The following is a 20,895-nucleotide window of genomic DNA, read 5'->3' on the forward strand; positions in this document are numbered from 1 at the left end:
AACAGTTCAACGGATGAAAAGTTTGTGAATATTGGTTGGGAAAATGGCTTGAAACTTACCTTTTCTAGCTGTTCTATGCAGATTGTGTGAACCACTATCTTGCAGGCTGCACACTTTTTCCGGGCTACAGATTTTTGCTGTGGTGACAAAAGATGAGTGAGAGAATATTATTTAATGACCCATCTCGTAGTAATACATGAAAACTTCCTGAATTAAATGACTTTCTTTTAATGTGATAATTCAAGGGTACAACCATAAACGTATATAGACCGCTCTAGTGCCCCAACGCCTGTTTTAGCATGGGTAGTGCCATTGAAGACTTTCACCATTTTGAAGTAGTCAACTTGGTAGGACTTCCTATGGGTTACAGAAGATTTCCATAATTCCAACAAGGTCCTCAGGAGGGATCAGCCAATGAATTATACACCTGGGCAAACATTCCTTAACTGCAGGTGGCAGTAAATTACCAACCTTGGTTTTATACCTGTTCAGACAACACACTCCAGATGGCAATATTCACTCTTGACTACTTTAAAATGAAGAAAGACCTCAATGGAGCTGCCCGTGCTGTCACAGAAGCCATATGGCACAGATGCAAAGAAGGGCCCTCTATCTACCTCTATGGGTGCAACTCCCTCAAGATGGCAGCAGTACTTCTTAGGTGAAGTGTGTTATGGTTGTGTGAACACCAGAGGGAGCATCTACACAAGGGGTGCCAAACTCATTCCACGGAGGGTCGAGTGTCTACGGGTTTTCAAACCTCTCTTGTACTTGATTGATGAAATAAGGCCACAAATTAGCAAGGAACTCCCCTCACCTGGTTGTCTAGGTCTTAATTGAACAGAAAAAACAAAAACCAGCACACTCTATGGAATGCGTTTGACACCCCTGGTACAGAGCATTGCATTAAAACAATATATTTTTCACACCCCGTAGATGTCCGAATTAAATCTCATACACATAATGCAATCGAAAAAAACATATCTCCATCATCTGAAAAAATAAGAAGATTGGGCTCATTTTTACAGGTTCTCTTCCTAGTTACCCTTTTTATAATCCCATCAGTTCTCAAAAAAATGAAGACAGCGTTTATGTTCATAACATGGCTCCATTTCTCATACTATAATGTTTACAGTTGCAGAGAGCTATACAATCTGCATTCTCTAGAAGTGTACTGTATGGTACCAGGTGGTATACATCTGGACAGTAACATCCACTGACGGATGAAAAACAAATGTGACAAGGAGTTAATACTCCCACTCTTACTTTAGGGATGCACTACAAATACATCTCCTCTAATCAGTTGATTCCTCTCTTCCTCTGGGCTCGTTCCTGTCAAAGCATCTGTGGCTTTGTGATGTCAGACAGGGCCAGGGGTAGCTACACACACACACTCACCAGTGTCTTGGCGAAGCAGTGCTGCTCTCCGACGTAACAGAAGTCCCCAGAGACATTGGTCTCGAACCAGATGTGCTCCCCATACAGGGCGTTCTCCTGGAGGAAGAGTCTATTAAATACACCCTTCTTTTTTTTACCCTGACAAATAGGAATCTCAGCTCATAGAATCCACTATCAACAGTACCTCTGGGTAAACAAAGTACACTACTCTGAAACTCATTAGGGGCATATAGTTCATTATGGGGTACAAAATCAATGAGCTGGGCCAGAGGCTGCACTTACGGTCCAGTCACAGCTGCTCCGGATCTCCCTGTCTGGGTCAAACTTGGCCAGGGCTGAGGCACTGGGCTGGGCAGACAGGTGCTGTAGACCCGATTTAGCAATGGCCTTCCTGAAAATGACACAGATGCAACACCTTTTAATGATTGCAATAGCATCATTGAGATGACACGCCCAGTGGGATACTGCATCACAACCTAACAGGGAAACCCACTCTTCACCCCTGATGGAAGCAAAGTAGGCTCTGATCAAAGAGAAAGGTCCAGCACACATGGTGAATAATGAAATGGTACATCTGACGTCATACAATATACAGCATTCGAAATGTTGAGCCAATGTGCAGCCAGGTACACAAGAGGTCTAGGTTTGGTATTTGACAGGTTTGTGTGACTGAGACCCTGTATGAAAGGTACTGTAGGAGTCACTAAACAAAACTCCCAGCTTTACATATCAGCAACACAAAAGGTCAGCAGAGTTTGGTGTAAAATATGAACAATTTCCCAATTTGCAGTTACATACTGCAGAAGGCTTAGACACAAACACTTGCTTAACTGACATCAACACTTCAGACCAGGAAGTGCTGGTATGGTTGGAAGGGCAGGATGTGTATATTCTGACATTGAAGCCCCCCCCCCCCACACTTCCCTAATACATACACACACACACACACACACAAAAGCATTGTCTGTGACCAAGGCGAAGGTAGGGGGTCTACATACGAGACGAATCCACTCCAAGTCTCCAGGCGGGGGTCGTAGTAGGTGCCCTGCAGGGGGCTGAGGGACTCCCTGCGGCCTTTGGGCTTCCAGCAAGCGGAACAGTTCCTATACAGGGAACGGGAGGAGTGGCGGGCCACTATAGAGCTCCTGCGGCTGGGTGCGGGGACTAGCCTGCCTTGCCAGGCGCTGTTGGAGATGGTGGAAGGCCTCCGTAACTGGCTGGAGCGTCGGTAGCGCCCGTGCACACCATAGGCCGCCCTGCTACGGTGCACCGCCTCCGCCGGCAGCAGGTGGGAGGAGTTACGGCGCAGGCAGCGAGGTGCGCGGATTAGGGGCCGGGACTGGATGCTCTCCATTGTCAAGGCTGCCATACTATGAGCCTGATTCCAGTCCTGCCATGGAGACGTCCTCTCTCCCTCTGGATATGATGATGATGATGATGCCTCAGTCCCCTCTCGTTCACTGCCGCTGCCCTCCGACCTGGTGCTACACTCTCTCTGACTGCAGCTGTCCCCTTCCGACTCGGAGCAGCACGAGGAGGAGGGGCAGCTCTCAGTGCCCTCTCCTGATGCCCTCTCACCGCCCTGCGCCCCTGGTGCCCTCTGCTGCTCCACACTCATCTGGACCAGGCTGGCCAGCAGCATGGAAGGCCCCAGCAGTTGGGTGTCAATGGTGCGGAGCTTGGCGGCTCGCCGGCGGCGGACAGAAAAGCGGGGATTGACACAGGTCATGGTGGTGCTGGAGCGTCGCCTGGTGTAGTATCTGGTCCTCACTAGCTGCCCCCCTCCATAATAACAGTGGGGTAATCCCTGCACCTCGCTGGAGCGCCTGCGTTGTTGGTGAGCAACGCAGGCCAAGCCCACACTGGAGCTTCTACGGCCCACATAACCTGACGGCAGGCCAACACTGGAACGTCTTCGTTGGGATTGAGAAGTCGGCGACAGGCCTGCACTGGACCTTCTGTGTCCGACAGGACCTGTGAATGGCAGTCCCACACTAGAGCGTCTACGTTGGACCAGGCCAGCGGAGGGCAGTCCTACACTGGAGCGCCGGCGAGCCTTGCTTGTGGGCACCGCCACGCCAGGCCGTCTGTATTGGCATTGTTCCGCACCTTTCAATCTAAAGTGCCGGCGGAAAAAGGTGTCCATGGCAACCCACAGCTTGTGGGTTCCCTTTTCAATGTCCCTCTGCAGTGGCTGTTGGTACAAAAAAATCAGTCTGTCAGCAAAACCTTCAATACTGTACACAAGCCACTATCCAACTCTTACCAATAGGGATGCAGTACTGTTCTTTTCACCCCGTGTGGAACAGCTGAAGGTGAAATGACTGAACTCGTACACTGCTGCCAGAGAAGGTAAATCACACACAAGACTAATCTGGGCCTAGACGCTCAAAGAGCAACCTCAATTGGCTGACTAGTGATACTGTCAGTAACTGAATCTGCTTACAAAGGGACATTAGTCAATGCATCTAGAGCGATAACAGTTCCATTCTCCGGTACAAGCAACGTGACCAGCCGCCCCGGTTCAATAACTCACCACCTGTATGTAACGCTATACCTCGGTAGTGTTCTGTCTGGTGAAAGTAGAGCCGAGTGTCCAGGTCACCTATCACACGACAGCCATTGTGACGCCACTACAGCACAAAGCAAAAGGATATATTTAGCGACCGCCTTTAAAATTATGTTCAATCACCTCATCAGATACGCCACTTGACAGAACCAAAGAATGCGTCGTTATCCAGTAACCTCAACTCCATTCAACGCATTTCCCTCTGCCAACAATGAAAGGGAATTCTGGATATCAACTTCATAAAGGAAGTCATTGTTCGGATCATCTTTACTTAGATATCATAATCTGAATTGTGAATTCATAAACACACAGTTGTGATGTAGAGAAGTGGGCCAGGGCTCAGGCAACCTCCACAGGATGCCAAGCTGCTGCTGTATTACTGATCTCAGACCATCATAATCACCCAGAGCCTCCTTCTCTGATTACATACAGACTGATACAGATACCCTTCACAGGAAGTGACATGTAGTAGAAGTGCTCAGCAGCATTAGCCTGTCGATGCTTTGATTCAAGCTGAAGACAAGCAACAACGTCAGGGACCCGGCATCTATTTACATCCTGTGGCAGGCAGCTAATGCGAACCACAAATGAAGAAGATAGGCTTAGTGTTTATGACCGATAGATCCAAGGCCCCTGTTAATGAAGTGTTGAGGATGAACCATTAAGTGTGTCATATGTATAGGGCATAGAAAGGCTTATTTTCCTTTGAACTATTATACATGTCATGGATACTCTCATGTCGCTCTACCTCTCTTGTGATTAAGACTGGTTGTGGAGGGGAGACGTTGAAAAAGAAAAGAAAAGAAACCGCACACACACACACACACACACACACACACACACACACACACACACACACACACACACACACACACACACACACACACACACACACACACACACACACACACACACACACACACCTAATTTCAATCTGAATGGATTTCTGGAACCTGCCAAAGGAGCCTTTGATCCTTCCCATCTCTTATTCAATTCATTAGACATTCAGAAAGTAAAGTAATAACAAAAATGGCCAAGAGGGTAGCGTGGGTGGGGCGAGGTGGGATGTGGAGGGGAGAGAAGCACGACCAAGGCTGGGGATAAAAGGACCAAGCTGAGTAGAGACTGTTTCCGGCACACAGGCATCATTAATCCATCTGTAACGCAGCATGAAGAGAGATATGACAGAAGGCCTAGTGAGAAAATGATTAACGGCAGTTGCAGATGATTCAAACATTTGCTTTATAGCGCAGGGATTCATCCACAGGTCTTACAGCTGCAGTACGTAAAGTAGACATTCAAAAAGTTGTATACAGTAAATTATTGATAACTTATAGTAGTGTTTTTACACATACATCTACAGTGCCTTCAGAAAGTATTCAGACCCCTTGACTTTTTCCACGTTGTTAGATTACTGCCTTATTCAAAAATGGATTCAATTGTTTTTTTCCCTCTCAATCTGCACACAATACCCCATAAGGACAACGCAAAAACTGGTTTTTAGAAATGTTTGCTAATTTATATAAAAAACTACATATGTCACATTTACATAAGTATTCAGACCCTTTACTCAATACCATGTTGAAGCACCTTTGGCAGTGATTACAGCCTCGAGTATTCTTGGATATGACGCTACAAGCTTGGCACACATATATTTGGGGAGTTTCTCCCATTTCTTCTCTGCAGATCCTCTCAGGCTCTGTCAGGTTGGATGGGGAGCGTCGCTGCACAGCTATTTTCAGGTCTCTCCAGAGATGTTCGATCGGGTTCAAGTCCGGGCTCTGGTTGGGCCACTCAAGGACATCCAGAAACTTGTCCCAAAGCCACTCCTGCGTTGTCTTGGCTGAGTGCTTAGGGTCGTTGTCCTGTTGGAAGGTAAACCTTCGCCCCAGTCTGAGATCCTGAGCGCTCTGGGGCAGGTTTTTCATCAATGATCTCTCTGTACTTTGCTCCGTTCATCTTTGCCTCGATCCTGACTAGTCTCCCAGTCCCTGCAGCTGAAAAATATTCCTACAGCATGAAGCTGCCACCACCATGCATCACTGTAGGGATGGTGCAAGGTTTCCTCCAGAAGAGATGTTTGCTCTGACATGCACTGTCAATTTGTTTACCTTATATTAGGCAGGTGTGAGCCTTTCCAAATCATGTCCAATCAATTGAATTTACCACAGGTGGACTCAAGGATGATCAATGGAAACAAAATGCCACTGAGCTCAATTTCGAGTCTCATAGCAAAGGGTCTGAATACTTATGTAAATAAGGTATTTCAGTTTTTTTATTTTTTATATACATTTGCAACATAAAAAACAACAACTGTTTTTGCTTTGTCATTATGGGGAATTGTGTGTAGATTGCTGAGGATAAAAAAAATAGAATAAGGATGTAACGTAACAAAATGTGGAAAAAGTGAAGGGGTCTGAATACTTTCCAAAGGCACTGTATGTGCAGAGAGACATTGTATTTGTTAGATATGGAATTGACTAAATCTCTCCGATTATACAGAGATTTAGTTCACCATAAGTGAACAGGACTGAGGCCTATTAGCTTGATGTGCCCTGACTGTGTAATGTAGCTGTCAGATTCATATATTTGAAAAGGTCCAACCTCAGTGTGGAAATACTGTATATACAAAACATAGGAAACCACCTGTTTGACTGGACTGAGCCTTTAAACAAATATGTTAGAAGTACATACTGAATTTTTGGGGGGGCATCCGGCACACGAGTGGCGCTCAGGGTTTCTGGCTCTAATATGAACCTTCTCTTCAGTGTGTATTCTCAGTCTGGGTTTCCCACCCCCACCCCCACCCATGGAGCATTCTGGGAATCAGGGTCAAAGGTCATCTGGTTGAGGCCTCCAGCATACGTGGCTGTATTCACGTACAGTAGCGTTTAAATCATTAATCAGGGAAAATGCGACAGTCTTTCAAAACAGAACCACAGACATGGTCTTTGCCACGTTTTGACTTCCCAGCTCCAGAATCTTGGTTTTATCTAGAAACAGTGACATATGTTTACTATTATGCCAAGGTAGTCACAGTATACTGTACGGTAGCCAACAGATACATTTAGCAAACCTCTGAGGTGGCTATGATTAAACTTCTAGGGCAGTGTCACTGTATCGACTCCATGGCTAAGATAAGCTCTAAACACAACACAAGTGCTCAAGTCCTTTAGATTGATCATTTCCTTTTCCCCCCTTGCTCTGCACACTAACTAAACACTAACTGCTTGATTGACAGATAGATAACAGGGTTACGGAAAGAGATTGGTTACCAAAGAAATTAGCTCAACACATTAAAAATGTTAGCCTCTCTAGGCCTACATCCTCTCAAATATGTGCATTTAGCATTATGTATGTGCGTCACAGTGAGTGCACGCTATGGAATAGAATTGCTTTAAAGCATTGGGTTTTCTATGGCACAACACCGTCACGATGGCCAGTCCCATGGACTCCCAAACAAATTAATTTGAAATACAATGCACCCGGGGACACACACAGTACCATACACACACGTAACAAATATACATAAATACAGATAGGCTTACACACACAATCATGTTTGCATTATGCACTCCATCCCTGATAGATGAATTAGTCACAGGCTCTTCCCATTGCCTGATATGGATCGGGATATGCCTGCCTGCACGGCCAGGCACAGCTCCAACACCGTCATTCTATTTGCCGATGACACAACAGTGGTAGGCCCGATCACCGATAACGACGAGACAGCATATAGGGAGGAGGTCAGAGACCTGGCCGTGTGGTGCCAGGACAACAACCTCTCCCTCAACGGGTTCGAGACAAAGGAGATGATTGTGGACTACAGGAAAAAGAGGACCGAGGACGCTCCCATTCTCATCGATGGGACTGCAGTGGAGCAGGTTGAGAGCTTCAAGTTCCTCGGTGTCCACATCACCAACAAACTAATATGGTCCAAGCACACTAAGACAGTCGTGAAGCGGGCAAGACAAAACCTATAACCCCACAGGAGACTGAAAAGATTTGGCATGGGTCATCTGTTCCCCAAAAAGTTCTACAGTTGCAACATCGAGAGCATCCTGACTGGGTGTATCACTGCCTGGTATGGCAACTGCTCGGCCTCTGACTGCACGGCACTACAGAGGGTAGTGCGAACGGCCCAGTACATCACTGGGGCCAAGATTCCTGCCATCCATTACCTCTACCTACACAAGGCGGTGTCAGACTCCAGCCACCCTAGTCGTAGACTGTTCTCTCTGCTACCGCACTACCCCCCCACTGCTACTCTCTGTTGTAATCTATGCATAGTCACTTTAATAACTCTACCTGCATGTACATACTCCCTCAAGTAACCGGTGCCCCCGCACATTGACTCTGTACCGGCACCCCCCTGTATATATTGTTATTTATTTTACTGCTGCTCTTTAATTACTTGTTAATTTTATTCATATCTTATCCATCTCTTATTCTTATCCATTTTTTTTTTTTTGAAAACTGCACTTTTGGTTAGGGGCTCGTAAGTAAGCATTTCACTGTAAGGTCTACTCCACCTGTTGTATTCGGCGCATGTGACTAATACAATTTGACTTACAGAGTGTAGACTGACCCAGCATCAGTTGTTACAAAACCCCCTCCAGTACCTTTACTCCCTCAAATACCAAGCAAGTAAAATGGAGGAATGCTGCGAAAAATGAAAAGGTACTGTGAATAATACAGAAGTGTATGTGACTGGGACAGGTAGTATAACAGGGTCTGGAGGGCTTTTATTGCTGAAGTATATATACTGTACTCTAGTGGAGTCAGTGTTTGAAGCTGTTATAATGCTAAACGCCATACTGTATTGTACAGGCAAAAGCTGGATAGGTCCATTGTAAATATAAACCCAAAGTAAACCACAGAGCATTACCACATGCACGTACATCCTTCGAAAAACGATGTTGGTTTTAATACTTGTGCTGTGGCTCTTACAGTGTGGTATTGTTGGCTCTTTGTATGGAGCTTTGAATAGAACGCAAAAGTGACAGGGATATTTAAATATATATTTACATTTTATATTCATAGTATATATTTAGACTTTAGGTTGAGGGTTTTTCCCCCATTGGTCCTTCCTTGGAATTCATCTTCGATGTAGCAGTGTTTATATCGCAGTACTAGAGGCGTCCCTACAGACCCTGGTTCGATCACGGGCTGTATCACAACCGGCAGTAATCGGGAGTCCCATAGAGCGGCGCACATTGGCCCAGTGTCTTCTTGGTTAGGGTTTGCATAGTTAAAGAAAGGTGAAGTATATAAAATAAAAAATATATTTCAACTAAATATTCAATGAGGCAAAGTGACAAGAGAGGTGGAAAACACCATCCAAAGTGCTAATTTACATTTACCCAAATACCACAGATGGTGGTGTTAATACTGGACACTTAACCTGGATAGCGTGCACAATATCAGTCTACCTTTAACAGCAACACTGCTGGGACATCATGGGTAACCAGAATCAGATGAGGGTGGAGGAACTGGGGATCTACTCTACTCTGTGGAAGATTAGTGGGTAGCCAGATACACTATATACACAAATGTATGTGGACACGCCTTCAAATTAGCGGATTTGGCTATTTCAGCCACACCCATTGCTGATAGGTGTATAAAATTGAGCACACAGCCATGCAATTCACATAGACAAACATTAGTAGTAAAATGGTCTTACTGAAGAGCTCAGTGACTTTCAACATGGCACCGTCAAAGGATGCCACCTTTCCATCAAGTCAGTTCCTCAAATTTTTGCCCTGCTAGAGCTTCCCCGGACAACTGTAAGTGCTATTATTATGAAGTGGAAACGTCTAGGGGCAACAACGGCTCAGTCGTGAAGTGCTAGGCCACACAAGCTCACAGAACGGGACTGTCGAGTGCTGAACCACATAAAGATAGTCTGTCGTTGGTTGCAACACTCACTACCAAGTTCCAAACTGCCTCTGGTAGCAACGTCAGCACAAGAACTGTTTGTCTGGAGCTTCATGAAATGGGTTTCCATGGCCAAGCAGCCGTACACAAGCCTAAGATCACCATGCACAATGCCAAGCGTAGATTGGAGTGGTGTAAAGCTTGTGTCATTGGACTCCGTAGCAGTGGAAAAGTGTTCTTTGGAGTGATGAATCACACTTCACCATCTGGCAGTTTGACTGACAAATCTGGGTTTGGCAGATGTCAGGAGAACACTATCTGCCCGAATGCATAGTCCCAACTGTACATTTTTGGTGGAGGTGGAATAATTGTCTGAGGCTGTTTTTCATGGTTCGGGCAAGGCCCCTTAGTTCCAATGACGGCTACAGCATAAATGATACGGTGCTTCTAACTTCGTGGTAACAGTTTGGAAAAGTCCCTTTCCTGTTTCGGTAGATGTCCTAAAAAATAGATGTTCTAAAATGACTGGTGTCGTGGACAAAGTAGATGTCCTAACCGACTTGCCAAAACTATAGTTTGTCAACAAGAAATGTGTGGAGTGGTTGAAAAACGAGTTTTAATGACTCCAACCTAAGTGTATGTAAACTTCCGACTTCAACTGTATATGACGTGGGACAGGAAGTGTACTGGGCTATTTATAGCACCCCCTCTGTTTATATCCCCCTGGCTGCTCTCTCACTGCTGCTGCCTCCCGCCAGGCTCCGCATGTACACATCACAGATAATAGACTACCTCCTGCTATGCCTCACAGATAGAGCGGGAGAGAGTGTGTGTGCACCAGTGAGAGAGAACGGGTGGGGAGAGGAAGAGAAAGACAGAAAGACCTCTCCCTCCTAGACCATAGACCAGGGCATCTCCAACCCTGTACTGGAGTGCTTACCGTCCTGTTGGTTTTTCACTCCAACCCTAATATAGCGTAGCTCATTCTAATAATTAGCCTGTTGTCAAGCTGAATCAAGTTAGTTACAACTGGGGTTGGAGTGAAAACCAATAGGAGGGTAGCTCTCCGTGCATGCTGGGTTGAGGCACAAGCCCACCAGCTCATCAACCCAGTCCGAGCCGGGTAACCACCTGTTCCTTTAGATTACTGAGGCGTGCTCCAATGAGGCCGGTATCATGGCGCCATCATCCAGGTCAATGTGCCTGGGTTAGGGATGGGCACCAGGCCAAGTGTTGTGCCCCCACTGCTCCGGCTCCTGATCGATCTGGACATCGTGGTCTGTTAAATGCATTAATACAGCAGGGGTGAATGTAAATGAGATCGACAGTACCAGATTCTAACAAAGCACCATGTCTCAAACCAAGCTGCATCAAGACTAGCTGCATCTAGGGGGACTACCTGTGTGGCCAGTGACACGTGTAATAACAGCTACATTTGTACTGTAAATGTTATGGCTTTGTTATGGCCCTCAGTCGAGTGATGTTATTCGAACGGAGGGAGATTTGAATGGGTCTTGTTAAGCCTGCTGCTGTGATACATTGCACATGCCTATAGCCTTAGGATTGACCCGATCACCTAAAGCAGCTGAAAGTGATTAGTTGCCCCATTAAGGTTCCACAAATTCAGGAGTTAAATCACCAAATTAGTTACAAACAAATGTACAATAATCCATTCAAGATACCCTCAGATAGAAGCAGCCTAAACGTGAATCGTATCATAAGTGCACTGAAATGTTTAGGGGAAAACATTTTTTTTTAGTTGTTTCCATGAAGACGCTCCTTTCTAACGTTTCAATATGTCACAAAACGGATTAACCAAAGATGCAGTAAAAAAAAAAAAATTAAGTCACTCACTGTGATAGCTTTCAAACGTCCCTGCAAAGAAGCAGTACAGTGCAGTATGCGAACTGTGCTCAGTGTGAGCCTGAGCCATGTTGACAGTATGGTGTGAGAGAATGGAGTCGAGAGGGAGTGTCAGTATAAAATAAATTAGGTTACAGTGTGTTTACCAGCGAAACTGAGAAACAGAGGACTGTTTTTGTTTCCATTCTGAGTTATGGACCTTAGGCCTCGAGCCCAGCCTTAAGGCACTGTTTGGACAGAAAAACCTCAATTCAACCTGCAAATGAAGTCACTCTGCTGTGAGTCCAATGTTGAGTCAGAATGTCTTACTCTTAGTAATTAGTCGATTATTGACTTTCCTTTCTGCGGAGAAGTTGATGCGACAGCAGAGAAAAACAGTTGAGCTGTTATTCGGTTTTATCCTACATATTTACATGTAAAACATACAAAGGTCAGTAGGAAAAAAATTGCCATGGAGCTCTTGGTCCTCCAGCGTCGCATAGCGCGTGATAATAGGGACTGTCAAGAATGAAGCCTTCATGCTGCTGCCCTCGGTTTGGTAAACACGCCAATGTTATGAGGATAATGGAGCTTACAGCACGACCATAAATGTATACTTTTCCTCCCACTGTAATCAAAAGTAAAATGTCACCATCTTGGCACGTCTGTGGACACATCTCCCTTAGATCCTCTGAGGGCACTTGTCTTGATGATAAATCCCCCTGTGGAGAGGGAGACTTGGAGGTGTCCTCGAAAGCCCCTGGGAAAATGCCTGACCTAGACTGCTATAACTCTCCCAGGCTAGGTCGTCCTCTAGGACAGTGTCAAATAACTAAGCTACCCTTACATAATGGATGTGCAGTGAACTGAAATATTGCCCGAAGGTCAGTTGACAGATATGGAGAGGAATAATTCAGATTGCAGAAATGACGCACCGTAGGCTGATTTCACAAACATAGTGCTCTGTGCTCTACATGTCTCCTCTCTCCATCCCTATATAGGTCTGTCTCCTCTCTCCCTCCCTTGACATAAACATCCATTCATTGAGCTTCAGCACAACACTACAGGGAGGGAGTTACTGGAACAGCCTGGCTAGCTGGCACAGCCTGATGGGAGCTCAGAGAGCACACTATTTCCACAGCCATGTCAACATAGCTAGCATGGCGAATAGCACCGGCTACTGTAATTTATGGAGGGAAATTTCAACTGCTCATCTGTAGCAGAGGGTAACTGAGGTTTCTCACAGACTAGACAGAATGGGCAGACAGACTGGACCAGTGACCCATCGGTCCAGGATAAGAGCAAAAGCCTGGCCTGGTCCATAATCTTTTCCCCTATACTGTGGTGTCACTCAACACAGGACAACAAAGGGCAGGATAATTAACACAGGGCTGAACTCTGATCAATGGCTCAAGGCAGCAGTTTGCACTAAAACAGCACTATCAGTGATGGTTATTGTTCACCACAATTTGATTGTTATCCCCCAACCTCCAGTTCAGTAGTCAGTCAGTATGCCTATACACTGAGTGTGCAAAACATTAGGAACTCCTGCTTTTTCCATGACATAGACTGGCCAGGTGAAAGCTATAATCCCTTATTGATGTCACTTGTTAAATCCACTTGAATCAGTGTAGAGAGAAGAGGTTTTAAGCCTTGAGACAACTGAGACATGGATTGTGTATGTGTGCCATTCAGAGGGTGAATGGGCAAGACAAAAGATTGAAGTGCCTTTGAACGGGGTATGGTAGTAGGTGCCAGACGCACCGGTTTGAGTGTGTCAAGAACTGCAACGCTGCTGGGTTTTTCCTAATTCAACAGTTTCCCGTGTGTATCAAGAATGGTCCACCACCCAAAGGACATCCAGCCAACTTGACACAATTGTGGGACGCATTGGAGTCAACATGGGCCAGCATCCCTGTGGAATGCTTTCGACACCTTGTAGAGTCCATGCCCTGACACATCCAGGGTGTTCTAATGGCAAAAAGGGGTGTAACTCAATATTAGGAAGGTGTTCTTAATGTTATGTACACTCAGTGCATTTATCTGATTTTTTTTAGGTATTTCTATTGGTTGGTTACGTTTACATATCAATAAGGTGTTATGCCATTGGTCATGCTTGCAGATAGGGGGAAATTGTGAACGTCAATTCTTCCCAGCCTGATATTGTTATGCAAGCAGTAGGTCACGTTCTGAAATACTTTATTATATTTTCATATTTACAATGTGTACGAGTTCACTATGTACAGTTGAAGTCAGAAGTTTACATATACTTAGGTTGGAGTCATTAAAACTTGTTTTTCAACCACTCCACAAATTTCTTGTTAACAAACTATAGTTTTGGCAAGTCGGTTAGGACATCTACTTTGTGCATGACACAGGTAATTTTTCCAACAATTGTGCACAGACAGATTATTTCACTTATAATTCACTGTATCACAATTCCAGTGGGTCAGACGTTTACATACACTAAATTGACTGTGCCATTAAACAGCTTGGAAAATTCTAGAAAATTATGTCATGGCTTTAGAAGCATCTGATAGGCTAATTGACATACTTTGTGTCAATTGGAGGTGTACCTGTGGATGTATTTCAAGGCCTACCTTCAAACTCAGTGCCTCCTCGCTTGAAATCATGGGAAAATCAAAAGACATCAGCCAAGACCTCAGGAAAAAAATGGTAGACCTCCACAAGTCTGGTTCATCCTTTGGAACAATTTCCAAACACCTGACGGTACCACGTTCATCTGTACAAACAATAGTACGCAAGTATAAACACCATGGGACCACGCAGCCGTCATATGAACGTTCTTTGATGCGAAAAGTGAAAATCAATCCCGGAACAACAGTAAAGGACCATGTGAAGATGCTGGAGGAAACAGGTACAAAAGTATGTATATCCACAGTAAAACGAGTCCTATATCGACATAACCTGAAAAGCCGCTCAGCAAGGAAGAAGCCACTGCTCTAAAACCGCCATGAAAAAGCCAGACTACAGTTTGCAACTGCACATGGCGACAAAGATTGTACTTTTTGGAGAAATGTCCTCTGGTCTGATGAAACAAAAATAGAACTGTTTGGCCATAATGACCATCATTATGTTTGGAGGAGAAAGGGGAGGCTTGCAAGCCGAAGAACATTGTGAAGCACGGGGGTGGCAGCATCATGTTGTGGGGGTGCTTTGCTGCAGGAAGGACTGGTACACTTCACAAAATAGATGGCATCATGAGGCAGGAAATGTATGTGGATATATTGAAGCAACATCTCAAGACATCAGTCAGGAAGTTAAAGCTTGGTCGCAAATGGGTCTTCCAAATGGACAATTTAAAAAAAATAATATATATATATTTCACCTTTATTTAACCACGTTCATCTGTACAAACAATAGTACGCAAGTATAAACACCATGGGACCACGCAGCCGTCATATGAACGTTCTTTGATGCGAAAAGTGAAAATCAATCCCGGAACAACAGTAAAGGACCATGTGAAGATGCTGGAGGAAACAGGTACAAAAGTATGTATATCCACAGTAAAACAAGTCCTATATCGACATAACCTGAAAAGCCGCTCAGCAAGGAAGAAGCCACTGCTCTAAAACCGCCATGAAAAAGCCAGATTACAGTTTGCAACTGCACATGGGGACAAGGATTGTACTTCTTGGAGAAATGTCCTCTGGTCTGATGAAACAAAAATAGAACTGTTTGACCATCATTATGTTTGGAGGAAAAAGGCGGAGGCTTGCAAGCCGAAGAACACCATCCCTACCGTGAGGCACGGGGGTGGCAGCATCATGTTTTGGGGGTGCTTTGCTGCAGGAGGGACTGGTGCACTTCACAAAATAGATGGCTTCATGAGGCAGGAAAAGTATGTGGATATATTGAAGCAACATCTCAAGACATCGGTCAGGAAGTTAAAGCTTGGTCGCAAATGGGTCTTCCAAATGGACAATGACCCCAAACATACTTCCAAAGTCGTAGCAAAATGGCTTAAGGACAACAATGTCAAGGTACTGGAGTGGCCATCACTAAGCCCTGACCTCAATCCTATAGAAAAGTTGTGGGCAGAACTGAAAAAGCGTGTGCGAGCAAGGAGGCCTACAAACCTGACTCGGTTACACCAGCTCTCTTCGAGGAATGGGTCAAAATTCACCCAACTTATTGTAGGAAGCTTATGGAAGGCTACCCGAACCATTTGACCCAAGTTAACAATTTAAAGGCAATGCTAACAAATACTAATTGAGTGTATGTAAACTTCTGACCCACTGGGAATGTGACGAAATAAATAAAAGCGGAAATAAATCACTCTCTCTACTATTATTCTTAAAATAAAGTGGTAATCCTAACTGACCTAAAACAGGGAATTTTTACAAGGATTAAATGTCAGGAATGTGAAAAACTGAGTTTAAATGTATTTGTCTAAGGTGTATGTAAACTTCCGACTTCAACTGTACATGAACTGATGTGTGTATATATACAGTACCAGTAAAAAGTTTGGACACCTACTCATTCAAGGGTTTTTCTTTATTTTTACTATTTTCTACATTGTAGAATAATAGGGAAGACATCAAAACTATGAAATAACAAATGTAGTAACCAAAAAAGTGTTAAACAAATCAAAATATATTTAAGATATATTAGATTCTTCAAAGTAGCCACCCTTTGCCTTGACAGCTTTGCACACTTTTTGCATTCTCTCAACCAGCTTTATGAGGAATGCTTTTCCAACAGTCTTTAAGGAGTTCCCACATATGCTGAGCACTTGCTGATCGATTTTCCTTCACTCTGCGGTTCAACTCATTAAGGCAATTGGGTTGAGGTTGGCTGATTGGTTGCCAGGTCATCTGATGCAGCACTCCATCACTCTCCTTTTTGGTCAAATAGCCCTTACACAGCCTGGAGGTGTGTTGGGTCATTGTCCTGTTGAAAAACAAATTATAGTTCCACTAAGCGCAAACCAGATGGGATGTCGTATCTCTGCAGAATTTTGTGGTAGCCATGCTGGTTAAGTGTGCCTTGAATTCTAAATAAATCACAGACATTGTCATCAGCAAAGCACCTCCTTCTCCATGCTTCACGGTGGGAACCACACATGCGGAGACACCTACTCTGTGTCTCACCAAGACAGAGGGTTAGAATCAAAAATCTCAAATTTGGACTATTCAGACCAAAGGACAGATTTCCACCGGTAATGTCCTTTGCTCATGTTTCTTGTCCCAAGCAAGTCTCTTATTATTGGTGTCCTTTAGTAGGGGTTTCTTTGCAGCAATTAAACCATGAAGGCCTGATTCACTCAAGTCTCCTCTGAGCATTTACATTTAAAAATATATATATGTTTATTTTAAAGCTTTTATTTAACTAGGCAAGTCAGTTAAGAACAAATTCTTATTTTCAATGACAGCCTAGGAACAGTGGGTTAACTGCCTGTTCAGGGGCAGAACGACAGTTTTGGACCTTGTCAGCTTTGGGGTTTGAACTTGCAACCTTGCGGTTACTAGTCCAACGCTCTAACCACTAGGCTACCCTGCCACCCCATTGATGTTGAGTTGATGTTGAGATGTGTCTGTTACTTGAACTCTGAAGCATTTATTTGGGCTGCAATTTCTAATGAACTTATCCTCTGCAGTAGAGGAAACTCTGGCTCTTCCTATCCTGTGGCGGTCCTCATGTTTCATCATAGCGCTTAATGGTTTTTGCGACTGCACTTGAAGAAACATTCAAAGTTCAAATTTTCCATATTGACTGACCTTCATGTCTTAAAATAATGATGTTTCTCTTTGCTTATTTGAGCCGTTCTTGCCATAATATGGACTTGGTATTTTCCCAAATAGGGCTATCGTCTGTATGCCACCCCTACCATGTCACAACACAACTGATTGGCTCAAACACGTTCAGAAGGAAAGAAATTCCACAAATTAACTTTTAAGAAGACACACCTGTTAATTGAAATGTATTCCTGGTGACTACCTCATGATGCTGGTTGGGAGAATGCCAAGAAGGTGCTGTCATCAAGGTTTATATTTGAAGAATCTCAAATATAAACTACATTTTGATTTGTTAACCAAAATGTGTACTACATGATTCCATATGTGTTATTTCATAGTTTTGATGTCTTCACTATTATTCTACAATCTCGAAAATACTGAAAAATAAAGAAAAACTCTGGAATAAGTAGGTGTGTCCAAACCTTTGACTGTTACTGTATATTGAAGTTTTCCTATGTACCTGTATGCTTGATGAACATAGCCATGGTATCATTACACTGACTCTCTTCTACTCTTTAACAACTACTGTAGGCTGCAGTTCTAAAATACTGATCTTTCCCACCTTTCTCAATGCCCATACAAATGCACAATTAGTCAAAAGAACATTGAGTAATGTACATTTTCCACATGATTACCCTAATTGGATTGGAATCTATCAGCAAGTTATTTCACATCCCTTTGTTACATCTCTTCTACAATAGTATTTTTTCAAGAAATTTCCCCAATGTTGTGTACACTACTCTACAGCTGTTCTAGGTTAGCCTACATTACACGCATACCTTATGGCGTAACCCTAAAATGAGTATCATGAGGTACAACGGTTGCCCTACAGGTCCATTGTGCATGTCTGAGACCAGCCCCTGTCATTCTTGGAAACACCGTCACCAAACATCTGTTGCTGCACATGGATGACAGTTGATTTGTGTCAGATACCACACTTAGCACATACAGAGTCTGGTATTTCCACAGATTACCATGCTCTGAAATGTAAAAAGAACTGCAGAGGCAAAACGAGGAGAGGTGGACCGAGTGATAATGCCCCCTGGTCTGTTGATCAGTGTGGGAAAACAATGCCACTGCAAGTCCAAAGTTGTCTCTATCTGTCTGTCATCGAACCCTACACAGCCAAACTGCTAGGGGCTCCTGGGAAAGGGCACAACAGATCTCTCACCTAATACTGTCCTTACAGAGAAAGCAAGATCTACTTCAGCACAGTACAACCAGATATAGTTTGTTTCCTTTGACTGCAAATGGTTGGCAACCAACTTTACGGTTGGTCTTTTCGTTTTTTTTACTCACTTAATTAATCAAAAACCGATATGGTTTGTGTAGTGCACAAAACCCCTCTGTCTTGACAGGGTGTACAGTTTAAAACTAACCAAACACATTTTTCCTCTGAGTACAGTGTCATTTCATTAAGAGTAAATTAACGTCTTCTTTCAAATATACCACCGTTGAAAAACAGGTCTGTACACGTCTTCTCAACTACAACTCACAAAGAAGAGGCACAATGGAATGTTACGACGGACAATCTCAGCCTTAGACTATGAACCAGTATACGCAACAGCTGTTCTTACTCTGGCTGTACTTCCTAAGCTGTTCTCAGAAAATACATGATAATCAACGTGTATTGTAGAGAACCTCCCAAAACATTCAAGAGTGACAGAGTGAGTGACACCCTTCAAAGAGCACAATCAGACCAGCTTTATCATTTGTCCAAACAAACACTTGTTGTTTTCCCACCACAATGCCTCTGTTCTATCGACAAAACCCTTCTCTGACAGCGTACAGCCTCGTGTGGAAAATCAAACAGCAGATTACACTGTACACTACTGCTACACTATATCCACACCAACTGAAGCCCTCAGGGGACAAAAAGATACAGCACTGCATTAGAACGAGTGTCAGCAATAACACCATCATATTTGGCAAGACCACAGCATACACAAGTAAATGAAATAGTAGAGTCAAAATCAAAATACAACCTGATGGAAGCAGGTCAATAACCATCCATGCCTTTCCCCAGCTTGTCTGTCTAACTTTTAGTCCATGTGTGGCCCGAGAGAGAGAGAGAGAGAGAGAGAGCAACAGAGTGGTTCATGTGGAGGGAGAATGTGTGTCACAGCCAGGCAGCAGAGGCAGACTTGTTGGAGGGGGAGTGTCAGAGGCGGACGGACGGACGGGGTGAACGGTTACACTAAAATAACTCTGGTAATAGAGTTCACAGTTCCTTTATGAGCCGTTTACTTGAGTGTTAATGCTCTCTCATACATACGTAAACTGAATGCACAGACACACACAGGTTTTAATGTTGCCATTAACTGCCTTTAAAAAGCAACGAATACCTTTGAAAACAGCCTGTGGCAACGATGAGTCAGAAACAGTTATTCTAGCGACAAAATTGATTACAAAGTGTAAATAGGATAATTTGTCATAAAGTCTCATCTAAAACTGACTTTGGAGAATCTGTGCGTCACAACGGGTAAATGAAGGTTGGGTTTTGATTTCATGATGTTCAATTGACCACTAACATGGGGTGAACAGCTGCAGTGATTGCTCTCTATCCAATAGCTATGACAGTGAGACATTGTTTACATAAGACAACACATCACAATCTTGAGAAATACTGCACCAAACACCTTAGTTAATACAGCTAATTGGCTTGTTTAGTGCCTCTTTAACACACTGTATTAGCTGGCACATGCAAGACTATAGCTGTGTTCGAATACTCATACTAACCATACTACTTGTGACGTGAATGTAGTATATAGTATGCTTATTGGTCATAGTATGGATATAGTTAGTATGCCAAAAGCTCCAGGATGTCGTACTAAATTCGCCAAAATACTTAGTATACACGCAGAGGACACCATTTACGTACTTTTAGGGCCCATAATGCAATTCTTCAGAAAATGGGCATGGCTTCACAACGTTTTCAGATTAGAAGAAAATGGTAGAATATATGCAGCCGAAGTCCGACGAGAGTGAATACAAATGAATTGAACTAACTGATGACAAATGTTACGAAAATGTTGAGAAAGCAATGTAATATAGTAATGACTTTTCAAATAAGTAAAGTTACACCTTATGTTGGCTGACAATTTGAACTACAAGAGATAAAGATGCTCAAAGCTGACCCATTTTGCATACCCCACCATACCATCAGACAACCATATCCTCATCACTTGAAAAGAAAAATGATTGAGATTGATTAAATTTACAAGCTTACATACAGGGTTGTCAAACTACTTTATAATTTCCGAAAAAACAAAGGTTAGTGATAGCACAAATTTTAATTTTTTAACTTATATTATCAAAAAAAAAGAAGATTTGAAAATCAGATTTTTAAAATATTCACATATGTTGTAGCTTAGACCTTGTTTAACATCATCTTAGGTTTTTGTGTTGTGACCGCCATCAGTTGAGACACAACATGCTCTTGAATACAGG

The 20,895-nt window shown here is 43.6% G+C and overlaps 1 protein-coding gene across 14 annotated transcripts in view; it reads right to left on the bottom strand.

The window, feature by feature from the left end:
- Positions 1-20,895, bottom strand: part of LOC118357940 (diacylglycerol kinase zeta-like) — a 144,392-nt gene that overhangs the window by 58,481 nt on the left and 65,016 nt on the right. For 9 of the 14 annotated variants that reach the window (XM_035735287.2, XM_035735279.2, XM_035735263.2 and 6 more), the window contains exons 1-5: positions 19,431-19,581; positions 2,397-3,592; positions 1,681-1,789; positions 1,399-1,494; positions 60-137 (exon numbers count right to left, since the gene is read on the bottom strand). In XM_035735287.2, the coding sequence (XP_035591180.1) occupies positions 60-137; positions 1,399-1,494; positions 1,681-1,789; positions 2,397-3,544 (1,431 nt within the window). In that variant the 5' untranslated portion in view covers positions 3,545-3,592; positions 19,431-19,581. Of the gene's footprint in view, positions 1-59; positions 138-1,398; positions 1,495-1,680; positions 1,790-2,396; positions 3,593-19,430; positions 19,582-20,895 lie in introns of those variants that run through there. The other 5 variants (XM_035735296.2, XM_035735316.2, XM_035735334.2 and 2 more) reach the window with 1 other exon arrangement.

This window comes from Oncorhynchus keta, chromosome 2 (assembly GCF_023373465.1).
Source record: "Oncorhynchus keta strain PuntledgeMale-10-30-2019 chromosome 2, Oket_V2, whole genome shotgun sequence".
Classification (NCBI taxonomy): domain Eukaryota; kingdom Metazoa; phylum Chordata; class Actinopteri; order Salmoniformes; family Salmonidae; genus Oncorhynchus; species Oncorhynchus keta.